Below are 19978 nucleotides of genomic sequence, written 5' to 3' on the forward strand. Positions count from 1 at the left end.
GATTCTTGTTGGCAACCCAAATTCAAGCAGAAAAATCATACCACCAACCGTGCTCCTGTCGGATCTTTGAACAATGGGCCCTTGCTTAACTAAACCCCGAGACAATCGCAATCAGCTCCGGCGCCCTGTCGTTCATGTCACTGTCAGCACGCGGCAGGGCCCCCTGTATCCTCACGGATTCGTTTCCAGAGTTGCTGGTGACGAAGGAGTGCGTGGGGCCTCGCAGACCTCGGCAATGAGAAGTTTGGACAGTCAAACTCCTCAAAGACCTCAATTATCAGCGAGTTCCTGTCCGGCAGACCCAGCGCACTTCGTCTCGTCTCGTCACCAGGACGATCATGAGGCGCTATCAGTACGGCGGCCGTCTCAGCGTGCAAGTCCTTCTCCCTCCACGCCTCGTCCCGACCTCCTTCCCCATCATCCAATAGCATGTCGCTGCTCACGGTGCCAGCCAGAGATTTATCATTACGACGGAACTACCCGCAAAAGGGAATTATGGAGCGGACCATGTGAGGAGGGCTGTCAATGCGTACTTTGTCACCAGCGAAGACGTGACGGAGACTAAACGAGGTCATGTTTCTTCTCATCAACTTCCTCTTCTTCTAAGGCTGCTGGCCCTTCTTCTTCCCACCGTCTGGCCGTCCCCAACACCCAATCGCCCCATCAGGATGCCGCTGCTCCGGAAACCTCTACCACACTGACGGCCTGACTCCTAAAACGGGACTAGGGGCCGTTCGATGTGTGGGGGCTTGTCAATGTGCAACATGCCGTGCCAGACAATGTGTTTGCCAGCTTGGATGTATGCATTCGAGTAGCCCAATCTGCCACTGAGGTCAGCACACTACCGTCCAGGATTTGCAGACATGGCGAAGCTTCTGATAGTGATGACGGACTCGGCGTCATGGTGGGTGGGGGTCCCAAACTTCAATGGCTCGAGTTATTATCACTTAGCTCGCGGCCTACTTAGTAAGGATACGGATAGCATCATTGTGTAGAACGCTCAACTTGTTATATTGCCACATTCCTCTAATAATAGTTGCTCGCCACGACCAACATAGAAACGAGTGGCATGACTGCTCACAGCAATACAACGAGCGATAACACATACCCCTCACCTGGCTTCAAGAAAGCAAACACGGCGTGCAGAATGAAATGTAAACCCCGTTCTCCTGCTGTCTGCTCCCAGTGCCCGTCGATGATGATCACTGACCCTGCTAAGCTAACCTCGACCCACTTCCCTTCTTCTCCCCAAACACATCATCCAGAAACCCATTCCAAATCCTACTCATGGCCGACTCCTCAACCTGATCTACCATCTTCCGCGCCGATTTCCCCACCGTTTCCGTAAGCTCCGTAAGATGATCAATCCCCAGCTCCACTGCATGATTATCAACGACCTCGCTCATCGGGCTAGCCTGAGAGCCGAGATCCAAATCCACATGCGCACCACCATCAGCCATGGTTTCCTGCACCGTGACGATCTGAGCTTTCATGACGTTGCTGTCGTCGCTGCTGCTGCTGTCGCCGCCCGGTTCCTGGAAGCCGCCGGCGGCGGCATCGAGGTCTGGGTTTCGGGCTAGTGTGTCTTGGGCTTCGGTTGAGTCGATGTGGGGGAGGATGGGGACGCGGATGCCGGCTGTGGGGGGGTCAAGGGAGCCGTCGAAGAGTTTGGGCAGGTAGGCAAAGTCGATTGTGCTGGAGTCATTGACGGATTTCAGTTGTCGGGAGGTGTTGAAGTGCCGGGTTGGTGGGCTCTCAGCTGGGCTCTTGGATCCGAGCCCCTTGCGTGTTTGGGTGGAACCGAATCTTCGCATGGCGATGCTGAAGGCGCGGCTTTGCATGCTATCATGGTTTGCTAGCCGGTCGACTAGTTCATGCTTGGTGCCGGTGTAGAGGATGCTTCGCCTGCGGCATTCATTGCGGAGATCAGAGAGGGTTAAGGGAGCATAGGTGGTTTTGGGTTGGGGATTGTATGCTTGCGGTGAGGAGTTCGACCCAGTGATGTGGAGGCTGCGTTTTGCCGGGACCGAAGAGCTGGTCCTTTGGAGGTTTCGGAGAGCTTTGAAAGAGGATGATCTGGGAGCTGCCATGGTCAATGGGCGTAGGAGCCTTAAGACTATCTTGTTGATGCGTGGTCTTGAGGCTTTTTCCAGCCGTGCTTTGCGGTGCTACAACGCGGATGGCTGCGGAGTGCGGGGTTATTCAATGTATGGAGAGATAGATGGTATGATCAACGTAATTATCTGGCTCGGTGTTCATGAAAGGCAATTCGGAGATGCAAGTTATGGTGATAGCAATTCTAAGAATGGTTGTTCACGCGGTCCGGTTACGACTGAGGAAAATGCACGCGTGAGTTGGGACGTTCAGAGCGATGGGAAGCATGGTGGAGCGGGTAGGTTGGTACTTGTAACCTGAAAGCTGGGTTGAGGTAGGGGGAAGGCTCACCTACCTCGATAGCCAATTCAACCACTATTTATCTCCAACGCTAATTGGAAGCTCTGCCCCGACGTGCAGCTTATCCCCGTACTCCGGAAATCCGAAGGTGCTGCCCCGATCTGAAACGGAAGGTTCACAAAAGCATTAGTTAGACCAGCCAAGCGCCATGGCTGGCAGCTGATGGTTATTATTGTAATTGGACTACTAGTAGTATGTTATCAATCGCACCGAGCACACCCGATGTCCGTTTCCCCATGATGTAATGAAAGCAGGCTCGGACAGTAATTGGAGGACGAAGAATAGACAACCATGAACAGTGCATAAGGAAGTCTGCCTCGCAGGAGCCTTGTGGATGCGGGTGACGACGCCCTTGCGCTTGTCAGTGGTCGCTGTCGCAGTATCCTCCCAGCCGCTGAACAGCCGCTACGTCTTGCTCAAAACTCGTCAACTCCTTCCCGCTGTGATATCCTTACCCACATGTCAGATTGAACGAACAGTCCATTCCTTTGGACACTGCGGATTGGTTTCCATGGTTTCACTAGCGAGATATCGAAACGGCGAAAAAGCTTGATGTCGTTAGCCTCCGACAATACTACATGGGCACAACTGCAAGAAAAATGTCTGACCTCGGTGACAGCCTTGTTGAGCTCCATAAAAGCTACTGGTTTTCCCAAGCAACCATTCTTGCCATAGGAAAAGACCAGATCGGCAGATCGATTCATTTCTGAGAGCTTTTTCTCATCTTTTGTGTCGATCCATCTTCCAGGACGATAGATGTCCGCATCATCTCCATATACAGCCTTCGAGCGGTGCAATCCCCAAGCATCATACCCAACGCTAGTTCCTGCTGGAAGGAAAATGCCATTGATAGTGTCACCACCTTCAGGAACGTCTTTGTACCCCAGACCCAGCACCGGTGGCCACATTCTCAGGCTCTCTTTTACACATGCACAAAGATAGGGTATATGCGCTTGGATTTCACTCTCACGCGCCATTGGCCTGGACAATTTTCCTGCTTTTTCTGCCGCGTCGAGCTCAGCGCGCAATCTGTACAAGACGGAAGGTGATGTGTTCACGAAAAGAACAATCATTTGTAACGACGTTACCGTGGTATCGGAGCCCGCCATTACCTGTAGAACGGTCTCGACCTTGGCTTGTTCCTGCGGTAGGCCATGTCTGATGAAGCTGCCTAGCATATCTGATTTGGGAGCAGACTTACTCGTTGCCGCATACCTATGATTGACAATTCGTTCCGCCACGCCCATCAGACATCCAAGACCTCTCTTGTCTGTTGTCTTTGGCATGAGAAGTCTGCTCACCCATCCAATTCGTGTTAGTCTCTCCAACGAGGGAAACATAGCAAACCATTCAAAGACAGGTAAAAGAGCCTTTTGAGTTTTGATGTAGTCGTGAACATCCGAGTCGGTCTCAAGAAAGCCAAAGGGCTGGCCAAAAGCGATGTCGGAAATGACGTCTAGCGCAAAATACTGTGTTATCCGCGTGAAGTCAACAGGTTTGTAGCAGTATGAGGACTGGGACTCGTGCTTTTCCAAGCTCGAGGCCTCAACAGAACACGACAGGTATTTCTGACGTATGAAGCTGATGAAATGCGTGAGACGATTATCGATGCTCAATTCGAGGTAGGGATTGTCCTTCCCGGAATACTTGGGAGCCACAGATCAGTGTTGGCCACCGGAAAACCGATGGACATACTCCAGGGATCATCTGATTTCGCAATTTCACATGCCGGGCCTCATCTCGTTCACAGAACACATGATTTCTGCTATGGTCGAAACAAGTACCGTTATACCAAGTTGACCGCTTATAGGGTGACCGCACAGCATTGATTCGCCGGATAATTTCGGGGTTGTTAGTAACAACCTCATTGGGACCAATGCGAACTACGTGGCCTTGATTGATAGTTATGAGTCAGCGACGTTGCTGAGCTTCGCTAGGAGCGTGATGGCATCGGACCATATTTTTCACCAGCTTCGAGCAAGCCAACATGTAGCTCTGCGGGAATCATCCACTTTAGTAGCCAGAGCTTCGAAAAGGAAGCAAGGAAAGGACCGGGGATGTGTCGTAACCGCCAGTACGAAGAGAAAAGATACGCGGAAAAGAGTAAAGTCAGGCCGATAACAATTGGGGAAAGCATTATGGCAATAAGCCCTGAGCCGCAAGAGGACACAGATGATGCACGGCGATAAAAGCAGAGAACAAGGAGGGTCGTAGGATATGAATGGGTGTAGAGTAGTAGCTCATGTTTCGAGCCGAGGAGAAGCTCTCAAATATAAGTTCACGTAGCAGCACTTTCCCTTGCCGTTGTGGCCCACCAGGCTATCGTCGCATTAAAGCTTCGTTAGAAGATGCGTGCGTCTATTACAGCGTCGAATAGGAAGAATAGAAGTAAAGCAGAGAGCTTCGGGCGACGGTTTGTCATTTGATAGCGGACAAATTTGGCCTGACACGGGTCTGCGGGAGGATGATTCCGCGGATTAGCGCCTGTACTACTACGGTAGGAGGCATAAATAATGTTAGTTCGCCTTAGTAATTTTGTCATTTAACACGTATCTTACAGACACCCCTGCTGCACTTGTACAAATTCAACACCTTCAACGCGTTCAGCCTCTTTTACTATTATTCTATCTCTTTCTGCATAATTCGCTAAATTTCGATATATATTTATGGATTCTATAGAGTTTATCAGGCTATCTCCTTCTAGCGCTACTTGAATCAATGCCAGCAAGGTGCCAGGCAGTCATTGATGCACTTGATTCTGAGCGAAATAGACTAGTCCTAATCAGGCGAATGTGTGGCATTCTATCTTGGCATTTACAAGTTGCTACTAGGGCGAACTAACATTATTTATGCCTCCTACCGTAGTACAGTACCTGGCATAAGTATTCTTAGCACGGCGCTAGTATATTTGCTCTAAAACAGACTCCAAACGAGACAGCTAAGCATTGAACAGTTAAGCAGTATTGTTGTGGCCAATTGATACCAACAATTATCAAAGAAGCTTCTACTACGGTTACAGGCCGAATTTTTGTAACCCCCCCCGGTCAAGATATCTTGCAAACGTAGTTTTTACACACCCCACCCTACTAGCATCCTGTCAGCATCCCTGTCACTATTTCGCACAAATTTTGCTCATCCTACAAATTCTGCTCATTCTACTCTGTACGCATTCTACTAATTCTGCATTGATATTAATAAGCTTAATAAGAGGCAGGCAGCTAGTAAATGCTTCATAGGATGCTGTATCTTCTGACTATCTTAAGAAGCTGCTTCAGTAGATGCAGACAGAATATCAAGCTGCTACAGATGTCAATAAGATGGAAAGCTTGATTTTAGAGCCTAATCCAATTTAGACTACTTGGCAGGTGGCTATACTTAATTCTTCATAGTACGTTTTGTACGGATACTAATGTTTTCAGCAGGGGGGGTACAAAAATTCGGCCTGATACCGTAGTAGACACTGAGGTGGCGCTGTATTCGATCTAGTTGCTACTAGCGCCGTGCTACGATTAATTATGCCCCCTACCGTAGTAGAGTAAATTCACTAACAAACTACTAGCTAGTACAAGAACTCTGATACGAACATCTCTTTCCTTGATTTTGGGCCTCAGGCATGTTGGCTACCACAGGCTCGTAGCGGTGAGCAGATGGGTGATAAATAATTGATCACTTCTTTTAAAACCCTATCTCCAGCAGGAGTAAATTTTGCTGATTGACATTTCCGCCTGTAAATTACAAGTAATGCTATAGCATAATACTTCTGTCCTCAACTTTGATCGGACAAGGCATGCCTGTCTGTACCCTGAGTGAGGCGCCTTAGCGTTTCAAGACGAGGCACACGACTCGCTCTGGCAGACTGCCTATCACAATACCTCCAGGGCCTATTTGTTCCATTCAAGGCCTGTACCCCTTAGCTATCTCCCCGCGACTTATTTTCGACTACAAAGAGAGTCTCCATTCCCCTCCGGACGGCCCGCTGTCCCATGTAGAGGACACTGCGCTCTGGTCGTACTTCCCAGAGATAGAGTAATCCAGCACGCAAAGATGGAGGCCGATGAAGTATGAGATTCGCGCTATCTCGTTCAGGGGACTCTTTCAATCTGACTTCTCAGTATGATAACGACTCCGCTTTTGGTGAATCACTTGCAAGCAGCACCACGTCGTTGAGATCTGCCGTGACAAAGTACGAGTTTGAGCATGGACGGAGATACCACGCGTACAAAGCTGGTCGTAAGCAGAAGCCGTGTATCAGACACGTACTTGGGTGATGGCTGATAAGAAAGTGCAGAATACGCTTTTCCGAATGATGAGGTCAAAGCCCCCACATCATTCAATTGATGAATGTCCTTCTGATTGAATCAGAGTGAGTTGGACCGAATGGACCTGGAACATCACATGTTCGGTCTGCTCATAGGCCAGTTGCATTTGGCTCCTTTGCAGTCACCTCAGAGTATTCTCGACCTGGGCAGCGGGACAGGTCTATGGGCAATTGATGCAGCCGACAAGTACCCAACCGCTGAGGTGATTGGGACGGATCTTTCTCCAACACAACCGAAGTGGTAATCACGATCGCCTCATGCTCATTCGCTCACCATTGGCAGAGCTGCTGATTCTGGGATAGGGTCCCTCCAAACGTACGATTCGAAGTGGACGATTTCGAGGCCGATTGGACCTTCGGGCCTAATAAATTTGACTTGATCTTCGCCAGATTGTTGTTGGCAAGTGTATCGGACTATCCCCGGCTATACCGACAGGCCTTCGAGTGAGCCTCATTAACTTCTTAGCCGGCTAGTCGGCTCTTGTTCTGATACTTTACATACAGCGCCTTGAAACCAGGGGGCTATCTCGAACTCCACGAATTGGATCCAGAAACGTATTGTGACGACGGATCCTATACCGAGAGTCACGCAGCGATGAAATGGGGCAAGCTCTTCAAAGAAGCAGTGGCGAAAATGGGCCGGACGCTGCCCGATTTGACGCAATACAAGAGCCTGATGGAAGAGGCAGGCTTCGTTGACGTGCAGGAACGATTCTATAAAAGAGCATCCAATGACTGGCCGAAGGACCCGAAGATGAAGGAAATTGGAAGAGTAACTCGAAGACGCTTGCTTCCCGATCGTTAAGGCCACTGACATCTGTTTAGCATGAATGCATGAATCAAATGGAAGGAATAGAAGCCTTCACACTTGCCCCCTTCACACGGGTGTTAGGCTGGTCAGTGGAGGAGGCTCAAGTCATGATTGCGCAAGTGAGATCAGAATGGCCCAAACGTTCATTGCATGGCTACCAAAAAGTGTGAGTTCACCATTCTAGCACGAAGATATCCAGTAACCTGGGGTATAGAGTGGCACTGTATGGCAAGAAACCTGCTTGATGTAGAGCTTGTCGATTGGCAATTCCATGATTTCTGGCCACATCGGTACACCTGTAGATTACACCTGCCGCAAAACAGGGACTTTGACCTTTTCCGTCGCTTCCGATTCAATGATGAATTGGCATCATTATCTCCTTGACTCAAAGTAATAATCGTGGTTCTGATTCTTTGTTCGGATTTCATGATCATGGTCATCTGCACCATCCGTAGGTAACCGATGGCGAAACAGACTGGTCCTTCTGACCCTATGAGCAACTTGCTTTTGGAGTCAACACCCAGAGACAAAATACCATCGTGACAGATATATAGATATCCTAGAGCTGGCATGTTAGACCTCCATAATGCAAAAGCTGCTTCATATGGGCCCTGCTATCGAGTGTTCAGTTTTTCAGGAGCTCAAACATTCTAGTAGAGTGACCAAACAAATTAGTGTACCTGCAGGTCTACATAAAGCCACTGCAGGCGCATGGAGCCAAAATTAGTCCCAGATGTCGGCATGGCACGCTAGACCAACAGACATCTCTTTCGCGTGTGTGCTGATGTTTAATTTTGTGGGTCATGTAACGCTTGTAAAATACTTCGTTTGGATTTGATCACCGCTCTGCATTGTCCTTTTGTACATTTCCGCCGTATATGATGTTCCCTGCGGAAGTATAGAGGCAAGCTCACGATCTCTAGTAAGAGCTGCAGCCAGATAGTCCCCAGTCACATCTTTCGATCAAAGGCTGGATATCATTCCCTGGATGCCCTTGCCCAGCAGCGACTGTCCGCACTTTATTTCACCACGATCTTTGTGAAGCATATACTCTTCAAGTGGGAAGGTAACATGTATTTTGTATTTTTCTGAGCTGTCGTCACTCTGATTCTCCGCCCATTCACACATACCAAGAGTATCCGACCCTGAGCCTTGTAAGGTTTATTCAGATAGTCCTCCATTAGTTTCGAGCTCAGAACACCAAAGGCATAAGGAGAACCTGTTGGTCCCAGGAATATTCAAATAGACTACTGTGAAGAGAGGTGACATAGGATATTCAGAACACCCTATATCTATACCTTTCTAGGCCATTGTTGAAATGGATATCGCTCTGCAATCATCCATTATGCAGTTGGATACTAACAAACGTAGATACATGTAGTTAAAGGATCGTTGCATGCTGCAGCCATGTGGAAATGACCATGCCGTGATCTAGATTGCAACAACAAACCTACAGAGATGAAGCCAGCACCAGCTTTGGACCTTCAGATTTTCTGGCGGTCTGACACAGTCTCTTCCCAGACCATCATAGTTGCATCTGGCCAGAAGTCAATTTTACCGTACAATACTAGTAAGTGTAGGGAAGCCGCATACAATCAAAGCACACAATCAAGCCAAACAGCTTCAAGCCTGAATCGGTATATAAGATTGCATACCTGAGCAGAAATATTACATAGCAAGTGGCCGGAAATTGTGCAGCTGTTCCGACGTGTCCTCAGCTGACAGCTTTTTGGCTGGTTGCAAACCAATCTCTCCTAGCCGGCTGCCAATCACCGTATGTAGTATCTCTCATTGGTCCAGAATTGTCTGAAGGCTGAATGTCTTTGTAATGTGTTGGCTTATGGAAAGCAACATGGTTCAATGTAAGATGTGAGATAGAATTTGACGATATGCTGGATTTCAGAGGTTTGTTTATGGGTTTGATCAGGGATCAACACTTGAGTGGCAGGCCTGGTTCATGATGGCTGTTCTGCACTATCCATATAGGTGTTTTCTTCCTCTTCAGAAATCCTGTCCTTGCACATTCCAGCTGTGAGACATTATGAATGGAAGAAGTCCAATCCATACTCATTATGGCACTGTCCACGGTGGAGGCGTCTTGTGCTCTTCACTATTTGAGGGAAGTCAGTCAACCCGAGGCTGCTATCAGGTAATCGGGACTGGTTGCCCCCAGAACTACCTGCAGCTTGAAATTGTAAGTATGCCGAGCAGCTCTACTGCAGGAGTAAGGTGCTGATCATGCAAGTCTAAGCATCCTGATGGTGGAGAAAGTGGAGCACTTGGTGTCGTGTGCATTTCATGGGACGTACATTGGAACCTGTGTTATCTCAGTAGAAAGAAGCCCCACAAAGATCGAGGAAATTGAAAGGTTAGCAATCATGCAAAACGGCTTTCTCGTTGAGGCAGCTCGGCGACGCCACGTAGTGGTCTGCAAGGCTTCTCATATCACTGCTGAAGGCCGGCCGTTACAGGTTTGGCATGGCCTCATGGAGGAGATTGCACACAAAGAAGATGCAGTCGTGGTATTTGACAGGACTTGGCCTATACAGTCACGCGTGAATTTCACGATGGTTCCGGCAGATTGGTTGAAATTTGATTTGCATGAGTCGAGGGCTATCACAGCGCTAAAGAAGCAATGATCCTTGGATCTTCGGCAACCAAGAGTTTCACCAACCGAATTGCCCAATCAGGCAGCCCATCGCCCATGCTGTCGTTTTCTTGTTCCTGAACCTTCCCCTGTTGGTGCATCCCGCGGCAATGTACGAATTGCCCGGACGATAATGAGAGGGGGCAGCACTATATCATCATCTCCTGATGGTCCTTCTATCTTCTCTTCTTCTCCCTAGCTACAGTACTGCTCTTCAGATCTGGATCTGTACTCTCTGATTTTCCAAGGCTTTGGTTCCTTGATCACATTCTTTTGACTGTCTCTGTGCTAGACACTGCCATTCTTTTCAAAACCATTCACTCCTTATAGACCAGATCTACCATTCTTTTAACGAATCGATTTCGTCTGCTGCTCCTCGAATTCAACCACCCTCTTGACAAAGACCAAAGTTGCTTCCGAAAGCCTCCGAAGCAAGATATCTGCAGTCCCATCCCATCCCAACCAAGTCCCGAAGATCGGCGTGCACCACCAAATCCAAGATGCAGCTCATTAACATCTCTCTCGCCCTAGCGGCTTCCGTTGCATCCGCGGTCCAGGCTCTTCATGCTGTGGAACCAAACCTCCACCGTCGTCACTACGACAACAGCACTGATCCTCCTGTCTCGACTATCACCGTGTCCCCAATCCCAGTCACCTCAGTGCCAATAGGCACCGGAGCCAGCACGGTAACCGATGCTCTAACCACCAAGGTTAGCAATGCGACATTGACTTATACCATGGGCTACGGTTCGTCTGTGACCGTGGTCACAACCACTGTTCGCCGTACGGAGACTCTGACTCAAACCAAAGTGAGCGAATCGGATGACATTTGAGGGTGCTTACCTGTGCTGATAACCCTGGTAGACCGTCTATGCGACCAGGGAATCCGGTAGTGCGGTACCATCTGACACAGATGGAAACAACAAAGCTGTCACCTCTGCGAGCGGCGAGGAAGCCGAGCCCACCACCACCATCACGTCTCGTTCTACTACCACCCGAACAGTCACTGTTGAATCTGCTACCCCCAGCGGTGGCGAGGACGGATCCCCAGCAACCTCCGTGGCACCTGGGGATGGCTCTTCTCCAACCGGCTCTGCTAACCCCAGCGATGGCGAGCACGGATCCCCAGCAACTTCTGTGGCACCTGGGGATGGCTCTTCCCCAGCCGGCTCTGCATGTGGAACTGTCGCAACTGTGACAGAGACCATCAAATCCACAGTCACGGTTGTAAGTCTCACCAAGTAACCGAAGCTATGATCTGTCCTGCTCACATCAATCCCAGACCGCTAGTGCTCCCATGGCCCCTTCCACGACCGAAGATGCCGGCTCTGGCTCTGGCTCTAGCTCTGCATCTCCTTCGACCACCGAAGACTCGGGCTCAGCCTTCTCCAGCTCCAGCCTACCCATCCTCCCTACCAGCTCTGCCGTGCCATACAGTAACGGCACCTCAGCTCACCCCACTCAACCGAAGAAGATGTGCGGCGGCTCCGGCTTCGTGACCAAATCCAAGCCTAAGTCCACCGCCCTTCCATCCGGCCACGACTACAGACGCCACTAGGTACTAGGAGCCGGATACGCCCTGTGGGAATCCTTGCAGGCTTGTTTTGCGCTGGGCGCACATTTGTTCAATTTCTCGGCTTTGGGTGACCAATATCATGATGGGTTCAGTGAACGCAGCCTTGTGGTTTTCGGTCCTCTGTGCATGAGTGGATTCAATTCTTCTTCGGGAATCAACTTTGAACAGTCTCCCAGAGTTTCTTGGAGAGTGGCGGTTTTCTTGGTGCATGAGCAGACGAGGGAGAAAGATCCTATCATGCTTCAGTTCTTGTACTCGTGTTATGCTAGATGACAAAAGAACAATGACAAAAAGTATGTGATATCTCTGAATGAGTTCTGAATGGGGCGTTGTGAGCTGCGAAGGCTGTAGTGAAAGTGACTCGAAGTTTCACTGCCCCATATTTGCAATTGGTTACCATGTGATACGCCCGACTACTCCGTATAGAATTGTCACATTGTCTAGGCCCTTTACTAGTCCTTTAGTGTATCTGACTACATTCCTTTCCCTCAGCCCAAGGAGCACCAGGCCGGACAAGCAGATGACTCATACCCGCAACCTGACGCGCGTTTTCTCACCACCCAATCGTGTTCCGGGGGATAGTCTTCCCATCATGAGTTTAATTCACATAGTACCCCCGGCCGCTCTAGCCGATATGCTGCGATGATCGCATGCGGATCACCAACCTAGCAAGATCCCCCAGTCAGATACCTTACGGCACAGCTACATGAACCGGTGTTTAACTTACATAGTACTCGTACATATGCCGGGCTATCCCCAGTCTGCTACACTACCACTTAACTCCGCATATTCTCCACCCATCGACCACGGACTTTGGACGGCAACAACTGCGAGAAAAGCCGGCGTGGGGGCACCTCGCCCGCCCAGCTTACTAATACTAAATTACGGAGTAATAGCTTTTTTCTATCGCACATGGCTTACATGACCCTGACTCGCACGACGTTCGCCGCTTTAGGGGTGACAAAATGAGGACCATTAAGTGTGAAAGTGCAGTGGGCGTTCAGGATATAAAATGCAGCAGCGGTCCCCTCAATCTATCGGGATATCCATCCATTGAAACATTCGCCCACTTCTTCCCCCATAAATCTCCTGCAGACGTCCTCAGTACTGTGAACATAACATAGTAGTAGTTAGTAGCTGCTCAGCCATGTCCTCCGCACCAGCGCTACCGACCCGCCAACTGGGTAGAGATGGGCCTCAAGTGACCGCGCTCGGCATTGGTCTCATGGGCCTCTCCGCCTTCTACGGCAGCACCGAGTCCGACGAAGAGCGCCTCAAGTTCCTCGACTATGTCTATGCATCTGGTCAGAGATTCTGGGATACCGCGGATATGTATGGAGACAATGAAGATCTGGTCGGGAAGTATGTTGTCTCTCTTCATCTCTCTCGCGAGAAAGCAGGACCCCCCCTATGCGCAATCGAGTTCATTGGGCTCTACAACCTTCTTGTCTTGCAAAGCCCCAAGTTCGATCGAAATTTTTTCTGACTTGTGTCTGTGTGTGTGTGTGTGCATGAAGGTGGTTCCAAACCAGGGGCAAACGCGACGAGATCTTCCTCGCCACCAAATTCGCAAACTACACCCACCCGGACGGCACTCGAACCGTGCGCAATGAACCGTCCTACATTCGCGAAGCTTGCGATCTCTCACTCTCCCGCCTCGGCACCGACCACATCGACCTCTACTACTGCCACCGCGTCGACCCGAAACAGCCCATCGAAATCACCGTCGAGACCATGGTCGAGCTCAAGAAGGCCGGCAAGATCCAGCACCTCGGCCTGAGCGAGGTCTCGGCCGAGACGCTGCGGCGCGCATGCAAAGTCCACCACATCGCCGCCGTGCAGATCGAGTATTCGCCCTTCACCATGGACATCGAGGACCCCAAGATCGGCCTCCTGGACGCCTGCCGCGACCTCGGCGTCGCCACCGTCGCCTACAGCCCGCTCGGCCGCGGCTTCCTCACCGGCCGCTACCGCAGCCCGGACGACTTCGAGGAGGGCGATTTCCGCCGCTTCGCGCCCCGCTTCAGCCCGGAGAACTTCCCCAAGAACCTCGAGCTCGTCGACGCCATCGCCCAGCTGGCGGAGAAGAAAGGCTGTACCAGCGGCCAGTTGGTCCTGGCTTTCCTGATGGCGCAGGGTGCCGACATCATTCCCATCCCCGGCACGACCAAGTATAAGAATTACGATGAGAATATGGCGAGTCTGAAGATTGAGGTTTCCGACGAGGAGGACCGCGAGATCAGGAAGGCGATTGAGAATGCCACGGTGCTGGGAGGTCGCTATCCGCCGGGCTTTGCTGCCATGCTGTTTGCAGATAGCGCGCCGTTGGAGGAGGGGAAGGGGAAGAGTGGTAACTTGTAGAAGGATAGGTTGGTAGGCTGCACATTAGGAAAAATCATCACGCTCTGTTTCATGAGTGATGTCAAGGCGGAGAGCTGCTTTGGTGCCGCTTCTCCACATATCATTTGCCTTGGCTTTCCCAAACAGCAGGGTTTGTCAATGTACAGCATATCTCCATATATCTACTGTAATCATCATATCCTAAAGAATAGACAATGTCTCCACCCCAACCAGACACCCATGTCCCGGCTTAAAGCAGGCTTTGGTACTTGTCCAAACCTGATTTCTGCTCATTACCGTTCCGTATCTGACCAGGGGCCTGAACAGAGGGCGGTGGTGCGTTATTCGGAGGGTTCAATCCAGCTCCGCCCCAGTTCAGGGAAGGCGTTGCCAGATTGGGATTCAGATTCGGCGGTGGCGGTTTGGGGATCGCTGGTGTGAATGGAGAGGGGTTTGGTGGCGGGATTGTGTACATTGAAGAGGGTTGTTGGTTGGTTGGTTGGAAAGGAAGGTTTAGCGGCATTCGTGAGGGAGGATTCTGTGGATTTGACAGTACTGATGTCGTGGTAAGGGAGGGGTTGGAGATGTTGCGCTGTTGTGGTGTTGCCCATGGGGAAGGGGTGGGCTCGAGATGTGCTCTATTGTTGTTGTTTGCGGGTTGGAGGGAGGGGAAAGAAGATAATGCTGTGTCGGGCGTAATGGAACGAGATGCGGGATTTGGTGGGAGGTTGGCAGAGGACCAGGAAAAGGCCGGGACTTGGGCTGACGGCTTAGAAGCCGCTGGAGCCGGCTTTCCTAACACAAGCCGCTCGAAATCATCATCGTTTGCGGATGCGGTATTCGAGCCGCTAAAGCCGTTCGCTGCCTTTGATGGCGTGTTGATAGAACGAGCGTCCGAGGGCCTATTGGTGGCGGACAACTCTTGCAATTTTCTGGTCTGCTCGCGTTCAATCCGTGACGAAAGGGACTTGATGAGGTCCATGAATGACTTGAATTGTTGTAGATCAAGAAGAGGGCCAAGGCTGAAGCTCCATACTATCGATAATACTTCAAGTGCTAAGAAGTCGGTGTCGGCAACCTTGCCAATTTGACGTAGTAGATTGAGAGCGGCCATCATTACTCCCGGCTCTTTGGTTTTGATAGCCTTGATCAAGGGTACGACCTTTTCCTGGACAGTGTACTTGTCCAATGCAGTTCCCGTTGAGGCTTTGGCTTTCTTCTCCTCATGCAAGATACCGGAAAGATCGTCACCAGCAGAAGACCGCTCTTCTGGACTACCTCCACACAGTGTCAGTAGAGCTTCGAGTCCACTCACCTTGATGCCAAGGCTGGATGTTTTGCTGAAAACCGATGCTACACAGGGAAAGAGGTCATTTTTGATAGTTGAGAAATCCAGGACAGGTAGAATGGAGGGCAGACATTTTAGCGTGGCATCCACCAGCGAGTGGGTGGTGGATTCCATTGCAAGGTTAATGATAGGCAGAACATCATCCTTAAATTCCTTGCCGGAACAATTTTCAACTATCAGGTCCATGTTCTCGATTGTGACCATCAAGCCCGCTTCTCTATTGGTGTCCCGGTCTTGAGTGGAAGACTTGGTCACAAAAACTTCCTTAAGCACCGGCATTACCTTTTCTGGAAAGACTCGCCTTCCTGAAGGTATCGTTTTGATAATTTGGAAGATATTTTGTAGCACCAACGAAAGTAACTCCCTGTCTTTCGTTTCTTCCAGAAGTGCAATCAACACCTTCTTCCCAAGTACACTTGTGGGAAACTGCGGCATGACCCGGCCCAGCCCACGCATGAACTGCGCCTTTTCAGAAGAAGTCTTGGCCGGGAGTGCATCGAGAAAGCGAATGGTGTTAACAAGGATGTTATCAAAATAAGCTGATTGCTGGAACTCGCGAGCTGTAAGACGTTGGGCAGGTCTCCTAGCCAAAACCTGCGGTAGGGTCTGTTTGAGCTCTTTTGGCAACGGCCTCGATGATAGAAATTCGTTTCTGGCCGAAGGCGTGGTTGATTCGCTGCTGAACAACCTCTTGTATGTCGATTGATTGCCACCCGTCTGAAAGGGTGAAGTATGCGGGGAGTTGTAGAGTGCGATAATGACCAGGCCAAGAGAGAATATATCTGCAGACGTAGTAACGTTGTTATCGAGGACAAAGTCTGGAGAGCTGTAGTCGAGATTCAGCTGGACAGATTGAGGCAGACGATGATCTTGATACAGCACTTCTGAAAGTGCTATGGGCGGTAGTGATTGGTGTCCTTGTGCTCCGTCCGGTGGTCCTGTAAAGGATAATCCTGATAATTTCCAGTCTGATTTGGCATTGACATAGATCGCTTCAGGAGTTAGATTGCCATGTACGAGACCGGCTGATTCATGCAAGAACTCCAGGCCTTTGGAAAGTTGCAGAAGCCCTTTCTGGATCTCTAGCTCATCCATCTCAACCTCTCGCCTTCTTCTGGACCCGTCAACATCCTCGATAACAAAGCGGCTTCGCTGTCGGCCTGCAGGACCGCTAGGACGCTCTTGTTGGTCTCTCTCTGCCAGCAAACCTGCAAGAGAGGCGGTGATGAGTTCCGTTGCAAACATCAAACCACCCATTCGAGTATCTTCCACAGGCTCCACGAGCTGGAGTATGCTCGGATGGCGTAGCCTGGCCAAGCTGCTTGCTTCTTTCTTCAGCCGCTCCACGATCTCGTCCTGAACCTTCCTGACCGACGTAGCACTGGTACGAGCACCAAAGGCATTTGAAGTGCCTATATCTAATGATTTGCGGTCAAAGACAAACACTGAGACCAGAATTCCAGTGCTCTTCTTCTTTCCGTCAAAGATGGTCCATGCGCCGGATGTAGCGGTGGGCGTCTTTGCGATCTCATAATTGGCAGCAATGTTAGAGGTGAATGACTTGAAGGCTGCAGAGAACATTCCGCCTGTGAGCAACGATGCACAGGAACGGATGAAGGAATAATGGAAGCAGACACATGTGCACAGTTTTGGCGGAGTTGCAGCCTGTATAATGCTACCGCACTGGTTCCTCTCCAGTTGTTGAGTTACAGTCGGTTGATGCTGCAATGGTCATTGCATCACCTGTGCCACATTGTCCATCGTGTAAGGACGGTCATTTACCTTTGAACAGGCTTAGATAGGTCTTCACGAGCTGCTCAGAGCTGCCTAGAGCTGCCAGTAGTAGTAAATGCCAGTTGATGGCATGCCCGGAAGTTGCCACTGTCCCCAGAGCCTCCAGCCAGCCGCGGTCTAACGCCATTTGGTTAGACGCTGACAGCCTGCATCCAGCTCCGAGACCGCAACCTCTTTTTCTGACACCGCATTCATTATTCTTAACCGTTGTCGCAGTGTATCAACCGATTTCACCTCTAGAACTGTGAGCGCTGCGCCGGTTGAGACGTTATATCGATGTTGCCCTGATAACATGATCGCTCCAAAGTTGCTATACAGAAGCGTGTCGCAATGTTTTCGGCATGCAAAAGTGCCTTCCATACCGTGTAGATCGGTTGCGAAGACCATTTTCAGGAGATCATACAGCCTGCAGACAGATGACATCTCAATTAAGGGTCTTCCAGGGCTTGATCCCTCAAAGCTATCTGTCACTAAGACTATCACCCCAAAAGAGCTTGTCCCATCAGAAGAGCTCGTCTTTGGAAGGACGTTCACAGGTAAGATACTGCCCTGCTGATGTATCTGGATGAAAAACTGACAGAGCACTCGTAGACCACATGCTCTCGATAGAATGGACAGCATCAGAAGGATGGCTTGCTCCACGAATAACGCCATACCAGAATCTCTCGCTTGATCCGGCAACATGCGTCTTTCACTACGCTTTCGAATGTTTCGAGGGCATGAAAGCATATAGGACTGCCGATGGCTCCATTCGCCTGTTCAGACCCAACAAGAACATGGAAAGGCTCAACAAGTCGGCTGCCCGAATAGCACTTCCTACCGTTGATGGTAAGAGCTTCACCAGCTTGATCGCCAAACTCGTCCAAATCGATTCCAGGTTCATACCAGATTCTCGGGGCTATTCGCTCTATCTTCGTCCAACCCTCATTGGCACCCAAAGGACTCTCGGTGTTGGCCCGCCCGGATCCGCTCTTCTCTATGTGATTGCTTCACCTGTTGGCCCGTATTATCCCACTGGTTTTAAGGCAATCTCTCTGGAAGCAACAGACTATGCAGTGCGTGCATGGCCAGGCGGCGTGGGCGATAAGAAGCTTGGTGCCAATTACGCTCCATGTATTGTGCCACAACTCCAGGCTGCCAAAAGAGGCTTTCACCAGAACCTGTGGTTGTTTGGAGAAGATGAGTATGTCACGGAGGTGGGCACCATGAATCTTTTTGTTGCTCTGCGGGACAAGGAGACTGGCAAGCCTGAATTGGTAACTGCTCCACTAGATGGGACTATCCTGGAAGGTGTAACAAGAGACTCGGTGCTTGCCCTGGCGCGAGAAAGAATGGTTCCAGAGGGTTGGGTGGTGAGCGAGCGATACCTCCGAATGGCCGAGCTCGCCCAAGCATCTCAAGAGGGTAGAATTCTGGAGGTCTTCGGTGCTGGCACAGCAGCTGTGGTCAGTCCTATTAGAAAGATCAGTTGGAAGGGTGAACTCGTCGATTGTGGACTCAAGAAAGATGTAGAAGCAGGCGAAGTTGCTCTGCAGATGAAAGCCTGGATTGAGGGTATCCAGTACGGAGATGAGGAGCATGAATGGAGGTAAGTGCTCCTTTTTGTTTGAAGACTTTTGCTCAAGCTGACAGATACAGTGTCAAGATATAGACAATCATCAATTATAGATGAAGAATTGCGAATAGAGCGGTCTGTACTTCCTGAAGTTCCCTCAGCCTGGGTGGGGTGTGGTGAATGCCAGAAAACCCCCAATCTGCGGTGTTGATAGACTCCCTACACACCGCACCAGGTCTTGCCCAGCTTTAATAATCCACAACTACATTTTGCGGTCCAGCTTGCTCGGCCTCGGATTTTCACCAACACTTCAGATTGCAGTCCAGCTTTCGAACATCAGACCTTTACGGCTTCCTATCCAACCAGCTTTCCATTCTTTGCTCGAGCAACAAAATTGGACTCTCGCCAAGCCGACGAGTATTCAGCACCGACTGCAAATTCAGCCAATCTTCCATCCTCACAAGCATCTTCTGTACCAACCATGTCTCAGACGACTCCATGGGCCCTTCCTGTCCCCTATTTCACCATGGAACTCGATACCGAAGATCTAGCTTCAAATAACGAGTACGGCATCAATGAAGAGACGGGGGAACTCTTCCAATACCCTCCACCACCAACACCACCATTCGAAGCACAAGCGGCGGCGTCCTCTGCGCCTGTTCTCGACCCTGCGCTTCCTCTCGACCCTGCGCTTTCTCTCGCTCCTGCGCCTGCTCCTGCGCCTGCCCCAAGTCGTCGATCTACTCGCACTCGCCAACCTACAACCCGCCAGACTGCTACTGCACCTCGCAAGGCAACAACTGGCCGCGTCTACAAGACCACAGACAAGCACCGAACCGCCTCCAAAGAAGCCCACGCACAATACAGAGACGGGGAAAGAGAAGCAGCCCGTGCGCTGCAGGGCATGGTCCCTGGGGACTTCCAGTCAGACGAGGTACCCAAGCTTGGAGGAACGAAGGAGAAGATGAGAGCGATGGAGGATGCAATGTCATACATTGCGGTGTTGGAGGAGGAGAACCGAGAGCTCAAACGTCAACTTGGTGGTTGAGTAGAGCAGGTGCAGATGGAGTCGTGGGAAGGGGGTCAAATTAGTTTAGCTTTATTTAGGCAGGCAATTGCCCAATAAGACCTAAAC

General features: G+C 50.4%; 7 protein-coding genes across 7 annotated transcripts; 4 read left to right on the forward strand and 3 right to left on the reverse strand.

The window, feature by feature from the left end:
* Positions 1–1214: 1214 nt before the first annotated feature.
* EPUS_01450 (uncharacterized protein) lies at positions 1215–2090 on the reverse strand (the record flags this gene model as incomplete). The annotated part of the gene is made up of 1 exon (XM_007788393.1): positions 1215–2090. One exon carries the CDS (start codon positions 2088–2090, stop codon positions 1215–1217), a length of 876 nt encoding a protein of 291 aa, XP_007786583.1.
* Positions 2091–2640: 550 nt separating this feature from the next.
* Positions 2641–4591, reverse strand: EPUS_01451 (uncharacterized protein; the record flags this gene model as incomplete). Its single annotated transcript, XM_007788394.1, has 5 exons — positions 2641–2805; positions 2910–3002; positions 3063–4100; positions 4150–4346; positions 4423–4591. 5 exons carry the CDS (start codon positions 4589–4591, stop codon positions 2641–2643), a joined length of 1662 nt encoding a protein of 553 aa, XP_007786584.1.
* A 1907-nt stretch (positions 4592–6498) lies between these two features.
* Positions 6499–7753, forward strand: EPUS_01452 (uncharacterized protein; the record flags this gene model as incomplete). The annotated part of the gene is made up of 7 exons (XM_007788395.1): positions 6499–6513; positions 6567–6684; positions 6743–6765; positions 6817–7013; positions 7076–7216; positions 7277–7544; positions 7598–7753. 7 exons carry the CDS (start codon positions 6499–6501, stop codon positions 7751–7753), a joined length of 918 nt encoding a protein of 305 aa, XP_007786585.1.
* A 2977-nt stretch (positions 7754–10730) lies between these two features.
* On the forward strand, positions 10731–11788 carry EPUS_01453 (uncharacterized protein; the record flags this gene model as incomplete). The annotated part of the gene is made up of 3 exons (XM_007788396.1): positions 10731–11039; positions 11095–11457; positions 11513–11788. The coding sequence occupies 3 exons, from the start codon at positions 10731–10733 to the stop codon at positions 11786–11788; spliced, it is 948 nt and encodes a 315-aa protein (XP_007786586.1).
* A 1165-nt stretch (positions 11789–12953) lies between these two features.
* On the forward strand, positions 12954–14167 carry EPUS_01454 (Aldo-keto reductase yakc; the record flags this gene model as incomplete). The annotated part of the gene is made up of 2 exons (XM_007788397.1): positions 12954–13168; positions 13324–14167. 2 exons carry the CDS (start codon positions 12954–12956, stop codon positions 14165–14167), a joined length of 1059 nt encoding a protein of 352 aa, XP_007786587.1.
* Positions 14168–14396: 229 nt separating this feature from the next.
* On the reverse strand, positions 14397–17075 carry EPUS_01455 (uncharacterized protein; the record flags this gene model as incomplete). The annotated part of the gene is made up of 1 exon (XM_007788398.1): positions 14397–17075. One exon carries the CDS (start codon positions 17073–17075, stop codon positions 14397–14399), a length of 2679 nt encoding a protein of 892 aa, XP_007786588.1.
* An 809-nt stretch (positions 17076–17884) lies between these two features.
* Positions 17885–19891, forward strand: EPUS_01456 (uncharacterized protein; the record flags this gene model as incomplete). The annotated part of the gene is made up of 3 exons (XM_007788399.1): positions 17885–18876; positions 18940–19009; positions 19079–19891. 3 exons carry the CDS (start codon positions 17885–17887, stop codon positions 19889–19891), a joined length of 1875 nt encoding a protein of 624 aa, XP_007786589.1.
* Positions 19892–19978: the final 87 nt, after the last annotated feature.

The sequence above is a fragment of the Endocarpon pusillum genome, assembly GCF_000464535.1.
Source record: "Endocarpon pusillum Z07020 unplaced genomic scaffold C716229, whole genome shotgun sequence".
Taxonomy (NCBI): Eukaryota; Fungi; Ascomycota; class Eurotiomycetes; order Verrucariales; family Verrucariaceae; genus Endocarpon; species Endocarpon pusillum.